Source organism: Channa argus, chromosome 10 (assembly GCF_033026475.1).
Source record: "Channa argus isolate prfri chromosome 10, Channa argus male v1.0, whole genome shotgun sequence".
NCBI classification, from domain to species: domain Eukaryota; kingdom Metazoa; phylum Chordata; class Actinopteri; order Anabantiformes; family Channidae; genus Channa; species Channa argus.
In genome coordinates this window covers 12,250,623-12,271,069 of record NC_090206.1, presented here as the reverse complement: position 1 = coordinate 12,271,069, position 20,447 = coordinate 12,250,623, and the positions used below count along the sequence as shown (strand labels likewise).

The window sequence follows — 20,447 nt, the reverse complement described above, 5'->3', positions numbered from 1 at the left end:
TTTTCAAATGGTCATAGGCAAATTCGATTTCCTAAGCAAACATTGTGCAATGTATCTCCCAAATATGAAATAGTTTTCAATGCAAAGTTATTCTATTTCCACCAAATGATGTCTCAATCTATAGACACATCTTTTAGTCAAATGATCCACAACAGGTATTTCCTGCTTTTCGAATATCTCCAAAGGTTTTCCTAAATCTTTTCCCCTTAAACTGATTCCCAGTAAAACCATTCACACATCAAGGACTCCTGTTTCTATGGTTTGTGCAAAAACAGAAAATATACAAAAATGTAAAAGAAATTATTTAATTATGTAATTCAATTTGTGGTCACAAGATGGCAGAATAAGTCCAAATTAAATCTTTGGGTTTTTGGAAAATATGCTCCCTATTATTAGTGTGACTTTTATATTTTAGGTTTTACTACATTACTACACTACTCGAAGCATGTTTGCTGCATCACATATTGTATTAAATAATCACATTATATCTATTACCAGAATTTGACAAAAAACCTAATGAGGATAATGCTAAGGAGGAAAATATTTTAGTCTCACAGACATGCAGGGCAGAAGCAAGGAGAGCCAGGAGAATAATGTAAGTCTCCATGGTGACTGCTCTATTTGGTCATCTGCTGTGTACACACAGATTTAATTAGTTTTGTCCTATTATTATCAGAAGAATCGAGTTTGTGTGTGTATTACAGCTCTTATGCTATATGGTCAACAATACCACATGATAACTGGATTTTTTTTACCCAACCTCCTCTCTCCATGTCAAAGGGCACATCCGGGCCAGCAGAATACACCAGTAGAGGGTAATGTCTTCCAGCACTGGGTCAACCATGAGCATGTCAAAACTCTCAGAAGACATTATGTGATGGTCTATCAATTGTTTGTGCATGTCTATGAGACAAAGAGAAGGAGCAGCAATGTGTGTACTTGTGCATGCATGAGCCAGATTTATTACTGGGTGTGTCGGTTGCGCTTTTTTTCTGAATTGCTGATACACAACAGAATGCAGATACAGACCATTGTATTTATGTTGTTTGTTGACTTATTTAAAATTGTATAAGCTTATAATGAATCTTCATTGGATTTGGTGCTGTGGTTCTAATAGAAGAAAGACCTATTCACTTTCTTTCTCATCAGCTTTCGACTTTGACTTTTGTTTCTCTAGAAATGAGCTGGAGTTCCCAAAGGGAATACTCCTTCATTTGATTACACTCGATGTGGTGCTCTATGAGCAAAGGTGAATATCAAATGGAACAACCAAATTCAGAAAGAGGATGGGAACAGTCATTTGTAAAGTGATGGATAAATTGACTTACAATTGGACTTACAAAGGTAGAAAATATAGGATGAAGAAAGTCTAGTAGTGGTGTAAGAGTTTAGCTGCAAACACAGATGGAATACATTCAATCTTGGGTCACATCTCTGTCATCTTTTTTGTTCATAAACAACTGTGTGGATTTGATTGTGTCGGTGACACTAAACCTCAAACATACTCATCAGTGAAGTAAATTCAAGAGTAGGCGGGGCAGTCTGGGAGCGAGAGAAAAAGGAAAATACAGAGCTAAGGGTGGAGTACCATGGCAGTCATGACATAATACAGATGGCTCTCTCTCTGGGTCCGACGTGACGTGGTTGTAGCAAGCGCCCCCTCTGCTCCCCGCCTCCATCTATGACTTGATCTCACACAAATCTTTAGGCTCCCTCACGGATGTGCGTTGGCAGAGTCATCCTGCCAGACTGACCATACAACAACACAAACACTGTGGTCTCATCTGCAGTCTGACAGGTCACGCACACTCCCTTGTCAGTATTATGAAAAAAACTGGTTTGGCCAAATTCATTTAAAACAAAAATGTCTCTTGCGCCCAGGACTAAATTTTAAAAATCGCACCCATGTGATGTAACTCACCAGACTTGCCAGTCTGGTTAAACCACCCATGTGGGCATGTAAATAGCAAACAAAGCTAGTTGCATTTTAGTTTAAACTGTGTCATTTTCATTAATTTCAGCTCCTTCAGCTGATCTAAATGTGTGTTTGTAGAACTCTCGAACACAACAGTTTTACAATGAATAAAGATCAGCTCCTAGGAGAATTGCATGAACTTTCATCTAATTTGTGTAGGAGTGGTGAAGGTACTTTATGTCAGGTTGACTCCAGAACGTCCTCTATTCAGGATTATGTAATAAAAAGTAGTAATTCTAGCAATAAAAAGCAGCAATACATTTTTTAAGGCTCCTGTGACGCAAAGCAAAACTGAACGCTGGAAAATGAATGTCTTTAATTATACTAAAGAAAATGATAAGATACTGTATCTGCAAGACACAGACCAAGACATTATTACTGAAATTACCTTTCATTCATAAATACCAAGCTATATATACAGTACCAAAAATCTTATCAAGGGATAACAAGGGAATGGAGAGGATCCTTTCGACCTTTGCCTCTGTGTCGTTTGTTACACCATCTGACTCCTGAACCACATCTGGGGCTGATTCACAGTGATGTGGCTCGGAGGTGAAGCCACCAATATGAGAGGAGCTTTGGGATGGGGTGGGGGTACACAAGGAGCTGAGCTGAGCTGATGGATGTCATCACTGTATACTGTGAAAGTAAACATAAATTATGCCCACTATCGGGTGATAGGGTTACAGTGTTGTGGCTGTTAACACAGATGTAGATCACACAAATCAAAACAGTGCACTAATGTCCTATTACAACAAACTGCTGTACCTCATAAATTGTGAAGACGTGACCTCAGTTGTGGCATCTTCGTCTCATTGAAGAGCCTCCAGAGGAAATACACAAATCTTTGTGCAACTAAGACATATATGTTGATGCAAGCTAACTGCATAAAACCATAAAACAGTCTTCTCCATGGCTTAGTACGAGGACATTTTAAAGTCAGTATCTCCCATGAGCTGGTGTCAGCAATATGAGCTATGAATACAACTACGGATGTCAAATATCATAGTAGCTTAGATAACAAGCTTTTAGAGATGAAGCAACACAGGTGTGCTGATACCATCCAGATGCTGAAGATAAACTCTGACCTTTCCTCTGACTTTTTCTGACAGTGGTGAGTATGATAGCTGTCTTCTGTAATGAATCAAATGGGACTGATGTGAACAGCATCTTGTGATTTCAGGATAACAGCAGCAGAGGATATCTCTGTAATATGGACAGCATGATGGGTTTGTGTCCACTGGAGAAACATGCTCTTATTCCTTATTGTGCTTTTTGAAAAACTGAAAATAAAAATATTAAGTGTAAATGTTACCTGTTTTAAATAATTAAATTCCCAACCTCTGGCTATAATGCTGTATGATTCTATACTTTTTGTCAGGCCTTGTCCTGCCATCCCCCACTGAGACAGAAACAGAGAAGCAGAGTGTGTTGTTGGGCCCTCCTGTACTGGCCTCCCAGGCGCTAATATGAAACAGATGTGTAAGGGGAGATCCCCTACAACAATGTCTGAATAGTCAGCTGAAGGTACTCGACTCACCAGAGCCATATCCGGTTTGGAACTCAGATGTTGAGCATTTATTGAGAAGCCACACACACGCAGAGAGCTGCTGATGTCTTATTAATGCATAGTGTGTATGTAGCCCTTTCTGTATGTCTGTGTGTGTGTGTGTGTGTGTGTGTGCTTGAATGTGAAACATTCATCTGTACAAGATGATTCATTTTTTGGATGTTCTTCTATAAGAGAAACAACTGACACCCAAGACACATGTTGTGCAACTGACCAAAGTACGTAATATGTAGTAATATGTAGTCCCAGGTGAGTTCAGTCTGCAATATTTTCTTATAGAATCTAGCTGAAGATTAAGGTGTCCCTAGTTTGTAATGACCCCTAGTTATCTTTAAGACTCGGCAACTGATTAGTTTTTATCATACTACAAACTAATATATGTATCATCATTATTAATGTTTACATAAACTTTGAGTGAGGTTCACAGTTCACTTCAGCACACTTCAGCTATTAACTCAAAAATACACACCAGCCCCTGTTCATTTCTTTTTCCACTTGCTATAATTTGTCATTCCCATTTTCTCGCCCACACTCAGTACATGCTACTATGCACAAAGGCTAATTTGAAATAAATGTTGAAAATCCCCAAATTCCTTAATAGGCTCTTTGCCCATCATTTTATATTATCATAGTAATTAAAGAACCTTTGATCTTTCAAGTGGACAAAGTCATGGTGCACACATAATTATACTTATTAATCCCCTAAACAATGAGAGGAATGCAGTCCTTTGGCTCATGTCAACGGTTTGCACTGCTCATATATGTAATCTTTAAAGTTTACATACACAGTATACAAAAAACATCCAAAGACACACAAACACACAGTATTGAGTCAACACTTTATTTATTCAAGGTGTGGTGCTGGGCAACAAATGCGTAATGATCCTTTTTATTATACATTTATAATAGGCAACTTCTAAAATGGGCCATACCTTTTCTTTCATCATGACCCAGATGTGGTAGGAGTACATAAACTCAATACTCAAATAAAAGTCCAAGTATTTGGCTCCACTACAAGTGAAGTACCACTTCAAATTCTTTGAAGTTCTAATGAAGTGACATAGAAAGTACATGCTCCGTACCATACTATATAATATTGTACAACATGTATATGTGCTAAATGAGGGGTATAGTAGTCAGCTAAATGTACTCATTTACTTCTTACCGCTTACTTACCGTACAATGCGGTCAGAGAGAATACGCAAGTATATTTTGTGCTTTTGTAATTCAGTGTTGTGCCTTCGCATGTCATTTACCAAGGTTTTGCTTTCTTCATAGTTTGTCTGGTACACGCTCTCACTAATTCTCTGGCAGTGCCTTGGACTCACATCTCACAGTTATTTTACAATATAGAATACTGAAAAGATAGTACAATAAATATTTAAATAGATGGTTACTACACAGTTTATACAAGAAGTTTATCTCCCTTTCCGTATTACATAACTGTAAATAAGTCAGCTACAATAACCCATACAAATCTGTCCAAGTCAATTAGCTTCTTTCAAAACTCTGACAGGACCTTCACACAGGGAAGCTCAGTAGGAGTAATAAAAGTGATAAGGATGAAAGTTCACAGCCAGTGCAAGACTTCGGTTTTGGTTCTGTAGGATGGTAAAAAAAACTTAACTTTATTATGGTACACCTGTACAATCTAATGCAATCCAACAGCAGCTCTGCCATGAATTCTACTTTTATAAATTCTCAGTTTTTAACTTGAAACTTTCAGAAAGGTGGTAATTCTGCTCTCTGTTTATTACTGAGATCATAGTGGGTGGTGGAGTCATACTGGAGTGCATTATTAGAAGAGATGTTCTAATGTTTTGGCCAACCACCTCTTCTTTTTACAGTAACTTGAGTTATTGCATCAAATTAGGATACATAATCATTATCATGTTTCTGATCAATTCCAACAAGGAAGGATTACCCTCCCTCTTCAGCAGAATTGAGCCCCACCTGTGCAGGTGTACTTTTTAATTAGGTCACTTTGTGAGCAGTAATCTGGGAATGAGGAACTAGTCAAGAAATGAAAATAACAAATTGTTCCCGAATGACACGGAAGAAGTGTAATAAGTTGATCTTTCCTAAATCAAGGGCCAAATGATTGTAACATACCATTTTTACATTCCAACAGTGGAAAGTTAATGTCCTAGCTGCAATTGCTCAGGAACCTATGGAATTAATTGGGTCATTTTTGTGCCTCATTTATTTTTTAGTCACTACTGACTCATTCTTGAGTTAGTCCCATGGGATTGTAAGAGAATTTAAATTATTTCTCTGTAAAACAAGTTGCTGCAGATATCAAATTTTTGTATTATATTTCAAACAATATTTCTTAACGCTAGACTCAGTTAGATAGATTACTCTTAATTTCAGGTATACATACATTTATACTCTTGGTTTACAGAGCAAATGCTTATTTAGATCTTTGGGGCAGTTGTTTTATTTCGAACATGTAACTCATCCTTTACACTCTCATTCACAGCCAAAGTGATGAAAGTTAACAGAAGAAATCAGTGTAATACATTTACTAAATACATTTACAATAAATAAATACATACAGTGACCATGCGTTATTTCGTTTTGAGAAAGTTGACAAACCACTTAATTTGTCCTTTGATTAATAGTTGAGGCGCGTCATTGCCGGAGAAGTAGCCGGAACACCTGAGACTCCGCAGACTGTATGAGGTGGGAGGGGTCAGGGGAGCGGGGCGGGGCCCCGCCGCTCCAGGAAACAAGATTTAAATACGAAATGGGAGTGTGCTAAGTGTACAGTCGCTCTGGTTTTACGTCGGGAGGAACACAGACTTTGGCGCAACTGGAAAATTACAAGTCATCTAAACACAAATTTTCAGAAACGAAGAAAAGCCTTGAAACATGTGTGGTAAGACTTCTTTTATGTGATTTATCAAATTTGAAAGCTTGTTGGGGGAAATTGCGGTTGTTACGCAGGAAAGTGACCTCCTGTAGATCCCTGTGCCGAAGCAGCTATGTCATGTATCAATAAAGTAGCTTATGAGATCATATCATAGGACTCATATAGTCGTTACTACTTTATTACTACTTTTAGTACCAACAGAAATAATCTCTCAGAAGTGCCACAGCAGTCTGTTGTCATTTCCGAAGATGCACAACTGCTACGTGTCATATTTTTAACTAATGAATGTGGACAACAAGAGATTCAAGTCATACCAGTTATATAGCAGCCACTTACAGTAGCATTATTGAATTGATTCACCTCCTTAGTTTAGTGCATGTTACACTTTTTACTGCCCTACTAAGTGGAAAATTGACGTTCAGTGAATCTTCGAACAGTCACCCGGGCTCTTTTTCGTGTAGAAGAGGCCAAGGTTGCAGGAGTTTTTCAGCAGCCTACCTGCCTGGCTGCTCCAACACTGCGCGCAATGTGCGTCCGTCAATGGCCAGCTGTGTGCCAGCTGCAAGAGAGCTGCCCAAGACATTCCTACACACCACACCACACACACAGTGAACTTGGGTGGGGGGTATCGTTTATACACAAAGTTCTTTTTATTTAACATAAAGATGCATGTATGCTTTGTGTGGTTCTGATTTCGCAATCTCAGTCACAGGCCATAAAAATACTACAACTCAAACACTGAACACTCATATGCTTCTATAATGACATATGAATAAACCACAGAGTGAATGTTAACTATTACCCAATGGTGTAGCCACTGTTTGTTCCAGTGTCCTTGGTATCAAAATTTAGCATTAAAAAAGACAAGACAATTATTTCAAGAAACCTAACGGGTTAGTACTGTGCTCTTTGCAGTTGCAGCATGTCAGAGAATTCAAGTTCTGTTTCTCTTTCTCCCTCTTTCAAAGGGATCTTTGCCTACCTGAATTACCAAGTCCCTCGCACCCGAAAGGAGATATTTGAGACTCTGGTGAAGGGATTGCAGAGACTGGAGTACAGAGGGTACGATTCAGCAGGTAAGACACTTGAATTCAGAGAGTTGTTACACACACACACACACACACACACCATGCACAAAAGCTTATAGTGCTCACTGGCAGAACCTGGGTGCCATATTCTCAGACATTAAAATCTCGCCATCATTTTGTTTTATTCAGAGATTGGAGAACAACAATTTGTCAGAAGATTTATACACTTTAACATAAGATGCTGTCTTGTGTGATGTCATTAGTCTGTCATCTCTTGTTGTACTAACACACCCAAATCCTTTGAACATGATTGATGACAATTAGGTTAAATGCCCAATCATAATCGTCTTGAATTATAATGAATGAAGAAACTCATATAACAGGCAACACCTAAACTGCTGCATTTTCACTAAATGTGTTGTTTGTAGGATTAAACTTTGACAGCTACAGTTACAGTTACACCTGATGAAACTCTGGTGACGTGTAGTAAATGTAGTTCACGCACATGTGTGCACACCTATATAGACACACACGCACATGTGCACTTTGTGTTTGTTCATCCTATTTGAGCAGGATGAGGCCACAGAGCTAGGTCTTGTCAGTGTTTCCCATAAACACGGAAGCACAAAATGAATAATAAATGAATACTGCAAAGGCTTATATTATTCATTTACGAAATATCTCCGTCTTTTGGTGATGTTTTGATCTCTCATCATTAATATATGGAATTGCAGGTGTCGCTGTGGATGGAACCCATTTAACGACCACTGATACCAAAAGCATCGCCATCTGTTTGATCAAGAAGAAGGGAAAGGTCAAGGCTCTGGATGAGGAGCTATACAGTAAGTTTATGCACATTTTATATTGCATATTTTAATATTTTGTTTGTATAATAACAATGGAGAGGGTTTTGACAGTTGCTCATGCCTATTAAAATATTATCTCTTAAAAAGGAAATATTTCAAATAATATTTGATAGTGAGTCTTAGTTTTTGTTATTGTCCTTCATATATCCCAGCAACAGAGGAGCCATTCAGGTTATTTTAAAAAACACATTTACTCTATCCATATCTAAACAATTTTTTAAAATTCTTAAAAACTCAAAAGCACAATGCTCCCTTCACTGACCTCTCTTGGCTACAATTTCTGTCTTTAAAGTTCCCTGCAGTCTATTCAGGTCAGTGAAAGCATCTGTGTTTTGTTTTTCTTATTCAGAAAGAGATTCACTCGACCTGGATGAGAAGCTGTACACACACTTTGGACTCGCTCACACTCGCTGGGCCACACATGGAGAACCAAGTGCTGTCAACAGCCACCCTCAACGGTCTGACAAGAATAACGGTAATGTGCATTCACTCTCATATACATATAAAGTGCATTTAACACATCATCATCATCCAGCTATAAATCTCTGTAAAACACACTGTATAAAACTCGGTATAAAAGGTTTGCTTATAATGGAAGATCAATTTCTTTTGATGACGTTTTATGTCATTCATTATACAGCTTGGCGGAGCATTGAAACCACAGGTTAGGTGAGGCCAGGTGGAGGAGTGTTTAGCACTCAGTCCAAAGACATCCAGTTAATGAAGTTAACTGCTGACTCTAAATGGTCCATACATATAAATGTGAGTGGGAATGGTTGTCTGTCTCTGTGTGTACAGCCTGTACAGGGTGTAGCCTGCCTCTCACCAAATAATAGTTGGGTTTGGCGCCAGCCACCTACAAAACAGATAATAGATGAAAAAAGATGTTCTGTGAGTGTGTGTGTGTGAGTAATGTACCTTGGCTTTAGACCAAATTAATAATGCTTATCTATGGCATTTTCAGGGTTTACATCATCAATACTGAGAACAAATTGCTGCCAAGTAAATGAATGTATTAAATTATGACTAACTGTTATATTTGATATACAGGTAGGCCTCATTTGTTTGTTTCTTTGTTTCTTTACCTTTACTTCACCATGATAATGCCATCTAGAATCTTCTAAATCCTCAGATCCCTACATACATTCTATTGCCAAAAGTAAAATTCTTTGGATAGCAAAAACCTGTAAGACCAGTTATATCATCATAGCTAGTATCTCTCCTGTAGTAAACATTAAAAATAGATTATTCAATAGACAAATGACTAGCATCAGTAGAGAGAACGTACAAAGAGGTCTTATTACAACTTCACCCTTTAACTCCTTTATCTAATATTTTTACTCTTTCTTCCTTTTCTTAGAGTTTGTTGTTATCCACAATGGCATCATCACCAACTACAAAGAGCTGAAGGAGTACCTGGTAAGTCAGTCTGTAATGAGCAATTGCTGTTGTCCAAGCAACTGACTCACAGTGCTGTTTATTGCCAATCTTGGAGCCACCCTTAGAGCTTATATCGTCATTACAGGATTAATTTACTTCCTGCCCAGTTAGAAGCTATTCTGCTTCTTCTAATTTTTTTTGATTCGTCAACCAGTGCCAGGTTCAAGGCTGCCGAATGCAGTATATCGCAAAGGTTTGATTTACAAATATTAATTTCTGCCTGTACCATCTGTTCAGCTTGGTTGGTATTCTAATGTAACCTGCCCAACACCTGAGAAAAAACAAGCAAAATACTAAAATTTAAAAACCAAGATACTGTAAATAGATAGATAGATAGATCTAGTTCCCACAGAGGAAAGCCATTGTACACTATGATCACTGTTGGCAGGAAGAATAATGCAAAAATAATAAATGTTACTGTATATGTACAGATACTAAACTACAATTAAATGTGATAACATTTATGGGAGTAAATGTTTGTGTAAAACATTTAGTCACCGATGTGACTTTAGTGTGTAAAATCAGTCCAGCTTATAAAGTTTGTCTGCTCAAAAACTTAAAACCTGAAAGCTTTTACCTTTCACCTAAAGTCCTGCTTGTTTTACAGCAATTCAAACACCCATTTAAAAAGTGGTGGAGAAAATGAACTGTGAACATCCTATAGCACTTTTTGAGAAACAGCAAGAATAAAAAAATTGGATGGAATTTGTGCATGATGTTTATATAAATACAAACTCTATCTCTGACTTTTTTAGATCCTCAAAGGATATGAGTTTGAGTCAGAGACCGACACAGAAGTCATCCCAAAATTGATCAAATATGTTTATGACAACCGAGAGAATGACAACATCACCTTCTCGACGCTGGTAGAGAGGGTGACTAAGCAGCTGGTGAGTAGTGGCAACATGGCAACAACAATCCCTAACCCACTTTATGGCAGTTGTTTGAATACTACTCCTCCTTCTCTAATAATTTTATTATTTGTCAGGGAGACACATAACTCATTTTAGGTGAAAGGACAGACATTTTTTTTTCAGTCAAAGAGGAAGAAATGTTAGTAATCAGCTTCGTGGCATCGCGCAATTTAAAGTCATAAAATGTGTCATTGACGGGTCACGCACACACAGACTGACACACACATGCGTCTACACTAATTTTTTAAATTTCCTATCATAAAAACACTGCAAACCACCCCCAAAAACAAAAACAGTCCCCGTGGCAACAGCTGTAATTGCTTCGGGAGTGACATCATCACTCATTGAAACTGATGTTTTTTTAGTTAGATGGTGCAAGAGTGTCTTTTCCATTGTGGGATTTTCGTGTTTCAGGGTGTCACACTTTCTTTACTCAGATTTGTTTCTCTGCCCTTTGAAGAACATATGAGGGAAAGCAGCTATTTTGCACATGGAGTAATAGGAACCAAATAGTTAAACACACTAACACCCCCGTCAACATTACGCCCTCCCCTCACCTTCATGCTTAAGTCCCCCCGATTTCAACACAAAACACACAAATACACACCCAGCCAGATCTGCTTCTAGTAACCACAGACGTCATCGCAGTCAGAGCTTTCGAAATACAGCTGTTTTACAATAGAAGTCTTATTTCTTTTAACCCCCCACCCACGCCTCAAACACAACTATCAAACCCCACTGGGCTAAAGAAAAAGTCCTCTTGTGTTCAGAAAAGGTTTCTTTTGAAGGTTACACACTTCATAGGGATATGTGATTACCTATACATTCACAGCTTTTATTTTATTAGATTCTTATGTTTTGACTTTTTTGAGGCTCTATGTTTCCTCTGTCTCAGGAGGGGGCCTTCGCTCTGGTGTTTAAAAGCCGCCATTTCCCTGGAGATGCTGTGTCCACCAGGTTAGTAATACGCATACTGGCACACACACATTGCTCTCGCATTTCACTTTGCATTATAGTCCAGTGTCTGTTCAGTGAGCCAGACTCATTGGAGATGACTCATCTTTGGTATAGCTGCTATGAAGCAATCCCAAATATGATTTTATTCAATTCACTTTTTGTGGCTTATTTTTACTAACATCCATTGAATGCGACATGTTATGACTCTAGTGCGTTCTTTGCGTATGATACTGGAAAACTGTGCTGTTTTTCATGTGTGTACATGTGAATCCCTGTGCGCCTGCACGTGTCCATCCTCCTTGCATCTTAAGACTCTGGTGAGACAGACAGGGGCAGCAGAGGTTGAATTCAGGTTCCTTCTCTCCCTCCTAGGCCTCTGGCGTCCGAGATGTTGGCCCTATGCCTCCCTCTCTGTGACTCATTAACAGAGAGTTTCCTGTTTCGGCTCCGGGCCTCTGCCAGCAAGACTTTTGGTTAATCACTTCTTATCATCGTTTTTTTAGTTCATACCTTGTCAGGTTCAGTGAGCCATCGTAGGTCACGGAAAAGAGAAATCACTGGAGCATGGGAGTAAGAATAACTGGTTAGAGATAAGGGTGGAGGGAAGAAGGGCTGCAAAATGTGTGCTCTAAAGGTTGCGCAGAAGTGCCAGTGCTGGAAAGGCTGCTTCTTGGCACAACACGGGCTAAAGTCAGGGAAATTTGGCATATTAGTTGTCTAGTGTGCATTGTGAGAAGATTCTCGTAGCTAATGTTGGTATTGCACGGCTTTGGCTAAACTCACTGTAGTTTTGTGGTTGACATGCTGCTTGGTCAACATTGTCTCTGAGGAGGAATGTTTGTAATTTTCTAGTGATGCTAGTCACGACCAGCCTTTAGCATCAACTTCCCAGCTGCAACTTTCTCTTCATGTATTGTTCTTTCATCCTCACCCTTTCTATCACACTTTTTCTAGTTCTTAACTTTTCTTTCATCCATTTGCTTCCATACTTCCAGTCGCTCCTTCCCTTAGGGTAAATATTGTATTGGATAGCGAACACATGTTTCTGTGTGCAAACCTCCCTCTTCAAGCCCCACACCCCTTAAAACAACTAGCTGTCTTACGTCAGCGTAGCCGAGCCCCAGAGAAAACTTAACCAGAAGTGAAAGAGAGATGCAGACGGGAAATACAGAAAGGCCTCCTGGAATTAGTTTTTCACAATGACAAACCATTAAGAGGTTCTGTTTTGAGGTTTGTAAAGGTTTCTTGTACATTCTTTTTTCTTTATACACACCTCTCCTTCACTTGTCAAATGTAGTAGCACTTGCTTTGTCTTCACAGCCAATAGGACAAGCACACATTTTAATAACTAACCAACTACCGGTGACTTGATCCAGGAACTGTGAGAAAATCTAACAAGGATGCAGATGAATAGAAGGTTCGATTTACTTGTCATTCGCTCATGACAGTTTAGAAGAGGTTTGGAATAAATGGCAGGATATCTGACCAACATCTGGATTATGCACAAAGTTATTAATGTTTAAATTTCTTATTGAAGATGGTGCATGGAAGAAAAAAATATTAATGGAGGAAGGGAGAGAATAGAAATGATACCATAAGTTGTTCCATAGAGCTTCTGCTTTGTCTGGAACAAGAAGGTTGGGATATCAGGTTGCCTTATATACTTTCACAAAGCATCAATGAATGGTTGTTTCTAACATTGTTGTGTGTCTACAAAACCTAATCCTCACTCACACTCTTCCTCCCTCTTCCTTTCTGCCTGATTTATTTCATCTCTTCATTCTTGTCTCTGCAGGAGAGGAAGCCCATTGCTCATTGGCGTGCGAAGTGAGCACGAGCTAGCGACCGAAAATATCCCCGTCCAGTACAACAGTGGTAAGCTCTGTTCCTCCTTCTGTCTGCCATTATCCTCTTACACCTCAACTCAAATCTCTGCCTAGATGCAAGCTCACACACAGGGATATTGTACATTGTACTCATTCAAAGCAGCATGTGCAAACACTGGATGATAATCTAGATAATTCATAGCATATTACATTCATATTATATTATATTATCTAAAACAATCTTGTTTCAGGTGATAATCACTTAAAAGTATCTAGGTTGCCAAGTAATATATTTATACTTTGACCAATATGGTTGATAACTTTGCAAATAAAAGAACTTGAACAGAGTAAGCTGCATGTATGCAAGTATACAAGTATGAATAAAATAAATAAAAACTGGCATTCAAAAATTCCTGACTGACCACTCTAACTGTTTAAAGAACTAGGGGATATTTAATTATATTTTTGATTTGTTTAATTTATTAAATTATTTCATAAAACAGTCTAGCACTGTAGTTATGATGCCATGCATATGACTTTCTTCATCAGAAAGTAATTAAAGTTAATCTTTTGCACTGGGCAACACAGGCACTGTAGGGTGTTTAGAGTCTACCCCACTTATACCATCCAGCTGTAGCTCATCTTATGACACTGGTTCATTCAGATCTGCAGATCTTAGCTCCCCAAAGGTTCAGAAACCTCATACCCCAAACCTTATGCTCTGCAGCAGCTTTAAGCATGTCTCCAATGAAGGGAGTATTTTCTCTTCACTTTCTCACTCAAAAATTATAAATAAAAATTGATTTGATTACAGTGTACTGTTGCTCTAACGGCTGAGAAAAAGTACTGAAGCACATCCACTGGCTTCTCGAAGTGATTATCTTGGCTGACTGTCGACGCAGTACAAGATGTTTTTTGGCTCTGCCATTTATTGTGCAATAATTCTTTTAAAACACTTTAAAGACATTTTTCTGAGGTGTTGCCATGAACTTCTGTGTGTATGTGTGTTGTGCTTGTTTTGTCATTGCTTCCCTGTTATTACTTTGTTTACGACTGTGTCTTCATAGTCTTATCTCTTTATTTAACATTTATGGTTCAAGTAAGACCAGTCCAAAGTCTGAGGCAGTTATGAGACTCGGGGCCAAGGGGAAACCAAGCTGGGTGTGTCGTAATGGCGGAAAAAAATAATCTTTGAAATCCTTTTTGGTCTTCCTCTCAGTGTGAGAAACTTAAATCTTGTGACTGTTTTGCACTTTCTCCATGGTTTACAGTAATATGGCAGAATTACCCTAGAATTTGATTTTAAGGTCACTAGGTGTTTTAAAAGTTCCAAATACCAAATGGTACCATCAGAAAAGACACTGTCAGAACTGTACACTGCCGATAAATAAACATAAATAAATTGTACACTAGTTGTTATAAGACTTCTAATGCTCCTTATATAAGACTGCTAAGCCTTCTCATTTTCACTTCTTGTTAGATTGTTAGTCTTAGTCTTAGATTGTTAGTCTTAGTTTGAGTAGTCTGGTTGTTGAGCCCATTGCTACACTAATTCAAGGTCAAAGTCACTGCGCAACCTCTCATCCTTGACCCTTTTGACCTTGCAGCTCACTTAAAGGATGGGGTCCAGGAGAAGAACAGCCATAACCGTCCAGACTCCAGCAGCATCAGCTCTGTGGGGGATAGCAGGGCTGTGGAGTATTACTTTGCCTCTGATGCCAGGTGAGAAACGAGCTGTGTGTGTTTTGTGGTGAATTCAACCATATCTTTAAATTCGTATTTATCATTTTATTATCACGGGCAAGACCTTTCCATTGCTACCATACCTATCATGACAAATAAGTAAAAAACATATAGTAAATAATCTAATAAACAGGTTCTGGATTTTTTGTAAACAGTCTAGTGCACATCATCATCATTTCATCACGTGTGTCCATTTTCTCTCTACCTACAGTGCCATCATTGAGCACACCAACAAGGTGTTGTACCTGGAGGATGATGACATTGCAGTGGTGACTGATGGAAAGCTCTCCATCCATAGGTTGAACAGACAGGCTGGTGAGGACCCAGTGCGGGCAATCCAGACCCTGCAGATGGAGATGCAACAGATCATGAAAGGTCAGATAATGATCAAAAACACAGATTTGGTATCTGATGCATATGAGATATTTTATTGCTTTATGTTTAGTTTGACGTTTAATTTACAGAATGTTGTCCTAAAAGGAAATGATTAAACACATGAGATAAGGAATACAACACAGTCTCTAACAAAGGGTATCCATACAAGTACAGTGTAATGGTATCACTAACCAAATCTAGTTAGTAGACATTCTTGTCTGCCCTCTGCTGGCTGTAAACCACAATGTAATACTTAGTTTTTCAGCATCTTTCAGTTTAGCAGATAATCTGATGTTTGTACATGCCCCCCTCCCATTGCAGGTAACTTTGATGCCTTCATGCAGAAGGAGATCTTTGAGCAGCCAGAGTCCGTAGTCAACACTATGAGAGGCCGAATTTGTTTCGACACCAACACAGGTGACCATTGATCTTATAACACTGTTTACCTTCAAAGTTTAAAGATATGTGGAGCACTTGAATCAGTATTTACATGGGCTTATTCACAATGTGCACACACGATCAGACGTTTGTTCGTGCTGTCTTTTAACTGTGTATCTAAACTTGGAATTTTGAAAGCCAAAATTCTATTACATACTAAAACATTTACTTACACATTACTGGAGCACCAAATAATGTCACCCATAGTTTTCACCTTTATAACAGAAGACCTCCCACTAATAAGACTATACAGTATGTGCATAGTATCGAAGATTTGAACATTATAATATCAATCCAGCGTGCAGCATTGACTGGTTGGCGCTGCTGCCTGACAGCTATGAGGTCCCTAGTTTGAATTTGGACTTGACCTGCTCTTCCTGCTTGCATGGGTTTTCTCTGGGTACTCCAGTTTCCTTCCACAGTCCAAAAGCATGCATGTGAGGTTAATTGGTTAAAATTGCCATAGGTGTAAATGTGAGTGTGAATGGTTGTCTGTCTGGGTCTTTTTCTCTGCTTTGGCCCAGAGATCGACCGTCTAGGGTGGACCCTGCCTCTCACCCAATGACATCCTGAACAGGATAAGCGGTTAACATAATAATATGATGGATGAATGGATTATCAATGCAATGGGCTCATTGGTTACTAACTATTTACTACTATTTACTGCAAGATAAAGTATCACTTCTAAGATATATTTTTAAGCTCAAAAAAATATAACTAATATATTTAATGAAACATAAAACATTGATTAAATCAAAAATGTACTGGTTTATAAAACAATCTTACCTTTAATTTTTCAGTGATTCTTGGGGGGCTGAAAGATCACCTGAAAGAAATCAAACGATGCAGAAGACTAATGATGATCGGCTGTGGCACAAGCTTCCATGCTGCAGTGGCTGTGAGTTGTAAAGTTTTAAAATTAGAAAAAGAATAATGAAGACATTCTGCCAATCATGACACAATGACAAAACATGAAGTTTTTCAGTTTTGAGTGTGGTGGTGATGATGATGATGATGGTGGGTTATTTACTTTGTTCACTTACTTTTCAGACCAGGCAAATCCTCGAGGAGCAGACAGAGCTGCCTGTCATGGTGGAGCTTGCAAGTGACTTCTTGGATCGCAACACACCAGTTTTCAGAGACGATGTTTGCTTCTTCATCAGCCAGTCAGGTGACAACAGTGCACAAACGTTTTACCCATCTTTTTCTACTCTGACAATGCTGACAAGGTGTTGTGTGAAAATTGAGGACAATATCATCCGCTTTGGGACTCATCCTCCCACAGTGGCTTTGTGGTGCTGCAATTCTAAATCATAAGGATCTTTTCATTCCCTCTGCTCCCTCAGGAGAGACAGCTGATACCTTGATGGCACTGCGCTACTGCAAGGAACGTGGAGCACTGACAGTTGGCATAACCAACACTGTGGGCAGTTCCATTTGTAGAGAAACAGACTGTGGAGTCCACATCAATGCTGGGCCTGAGATAGGTGTAGCTAGCACCAAGGTATGGAAACATTTACATAAAATCAGAAATACATACTGGTCAATCTCAAACCACATACTGGTCAGACAAAGGAATATTTCCCTAAGTGTAAAACACAATAAATACATGTTTTTCACTGTTAATATAAGGTGACATTTAAGACATTATTTGTTATATAGCCAGTGTGAATTATATTTTGCTTTTTCCTTTTCTTGTGTGCGTGGTCCAGGCCTACACCAGTCAGTTTGTTGCCCTTATCATGTTTGCCCTGATGATGAGTGAAGACAGGCTTTCCCTACAGAAGAGAAGACTGGAGATCATCAATGGCCTCAGGGTGCTGCCTGGTCAGTACGCTGATGAGCTCCTACAAATCATCCCAATATAATGTAGCATCCTTTAAAAAGATAGATGCAACCACGTTAACAAAATACTGCAGTACATAGCACTTTCAACTCAGCTAATTGGTACTCTACTTCCCTAGAGCTAATAAACAAGGTTTTGTCTCTGGATGAGAAGATCAAGGCCATTGCCAATGAACTGTACCAGCAAAGGTCCCTACTGGTAATGGGCCGAGGTTTCAACTATGCCACCTGCCTAGAGGGAGCATTGGTAAGTTGAGATTGCCAAAGTGGTAAAAAGTACGTGCGGTTGACCCTAGAATAGCATAAAATATGAGCCTCTACTAACATAGTTTTATGTTTTTTTTTTATTCTCATGCAGAAAATCAAGGAGATCACATACATGCACTCTGAGGGCATCTTAGCTGGGGAGCTGAAGCATGGTCCTCTGGCACTCATAGACAAAGACATGCCAGTCATTATGATCATCATGAAAGATGCCTGCTACGTTAAGTGCCAGAATGCTCTTCAGCAAGTCACTGCCAGAGCGGTAGGCCCCTGAAATACACATTTTAATAGACCAGCAGGCACATTTACACTGACATTATATTTAGAGTGCCACAGTAGACTAAACTCACATTTTGCATGTCACAGAGTTGTGATAGTGCGTTACAACTAGGTGTGAGCGCAGACCCCAATCATCATTATTTTTAAAATATTATCAACATATGACCATATACTACATGGGAGTTAGCTACAGTATGGCACAATGGACACTCAGCACGGTATTCTCACAGTCAAGTCACAAGCAACTGAAATCTATCACTAATGTCTGACTAATGTTTATGTTCTTGCCATCAGGGTCGCCCCATCATCCTGTGTTCCCAGGATGACCCTGAGGTGTCTAAGAATGCCTACCAGACCATTGAGCTGCCACATATTGTGGACTGTCTGCAGGGCATCCTCAGTGTCATCCCCCTGCAGCTTCTGTCATTCCATCTGGCCGTCCTTCGTGGATATGACGTAAGTACTCAACACAATTTTTGACTGCATCTATACAAATTCTATGTGTGCACAAAAACAAATTTGTTTTCAGTAGTTAAATGTAATGTACTTTTTATATACCTACATTCTAAAGAGATGTGTGAAACTATTTTGTCTGTTCATTATTGATTTTAGCCACAGAAACAAATGGGAGCATACAAACTAAGGAAAACTGATTGAAAATTCTGTATGAAATTGAAAGATGCTTTCAATACCATCTGTTTTTATATGACTTTGATAGTGCTGGATATTTGTTTTGATGTCATAGTGTGATTTTTAGTTAGTGTCTACATGTTGTACCATTAAGAGGGGTAACATAACAATATTGATAAGGTTTAATTTAAAAAGGTTTATGTTTTTATTTAAGGATATTCATTTATATCAAAGTATAATTTCAATATATATGTGAAATTTGATTTAACGCAACACAATACACCAAGACACTATTATTTGCTTGCAGTTAAATATTAACATACAGTATTGTGAAGTGATTGTGGAGCCCTTCTTACTCCTGCTAGTGTAGAACTGTTTCTCTATCCACCTTTAAATGTGCACTTATAAGCTGAGATACAGTACTCATCATGTGACACATGATTTATAACCAAATCTAAATTATGGCAAATCTCTAATGGAGTGCTTTTGTTATACTGCTCACCCTAACATTATGTGATAAGTTATGTTTATGTTTTTTTGTTTTTACAGGTTGACTGTCCCCGAAATTTGGCCAAATCTGTGACTGTGGAATAAATCAATATCAGCAGCAGTGAGAGGAGGCTCCTAGATTTACAGTGCAATTGTGGAGTTGAACATTTTGTGTTCAAATGTGTCTTATTGAGTATGTGGTGGGATTGGGGAAATTAGAGGGCTATTTTTGTGTGTGTGCATATAAAGGTGTGAATGAGAGAGTGTATGTGTCCAATGAAAGAGGGATGTATGCGGTACAATGCCTTTCAAAAAACAAATGTGAAATCTGACCAATACACTGCTGAGGAGATGCCAGTGCCAATGAGGCCTTGAGGAACAACAATCAGACATTCAACGCAACATGCTGTGCCTTTTATAATCTTTAGTTGAGCCAAAATGTATACAACAGGTTTATCTGAAAAGCATTGATATGGTATGTTTTAGTGTTTACAGTTGCACAATATGGGAACCAAATGTGGATTATGAATGTACACAATCATTGATTAATTAATTTCTTATCATTCTGATTTTCTTTTGTCCAGTGGGGGTTTCTAGTGTATCTGATAGATAATGGGAAATGTAGCAATTATCCAGTTTTATTCCAGAGTTCTAAAAATCTTTCCATATTTTATTGCACTCTCATGCAGTCTCTGTGACTGCTGGGCCATTAAACTATGATGCCTATAGCAGAAGTAAATAAACATGTTTATTTATTTAAGTATTGTGCTATTGATTGCTATGTTTTATATACTCCACTATATATATATAGTATATATACTCCACTATATATATATCACAATATATATTACCAACTGGGTACAGCCGCCGGGGAGAGAGAGACACACACACACACACACACACACACACACAACACACACACACGCTTATGGG

General features: G+C 38.6%; 1 protein-coding gene across 1 annotated transcript; it reads left to right on the top strand.

The window, feature by feature from the left end:
* Positions 1-6,278: 6,278 nt before the first annotated feature.
* Positions 6,279-20,274, top strand: gfpt2 (glutamine-fructose-6-phosphate transaminase 2). The gene is made up of 19 exons (XM_067517540.1): positions 6,279-6,426; positions 7,389-7,496; positions 8,183-8,290; positions 8,664-8,789; positions 9,675-9,733; positions 10,510-10,644; positions 11,564-11,625; positions 13,421-13,500; positions 15,059-15,173; positions 15,406-15,569; positions 15,891-15,986; positions 16,808-16,905; positions 17,058-17,178; positions 17,354-17,511; positions 17,720-17,834; positions 17,972-18,099; positions 18,211-18,378; positions 18,690-18,851; positions 19,575-20,274. Exons 1-19 carry the CDS (start codon positions 6,420-6,422, stop codon positions 19,617-19,619), a joined length of 2,055 nt encoding a protein of 684 aa, XP_067373641.1. The 5' UTR covers positions 6,279-6,419; the 3' UTR covers positions 19,620-20,274.
* The last annotated feature ends 173 nt before the right edge of the window (positions 20,275-20,447 follow it).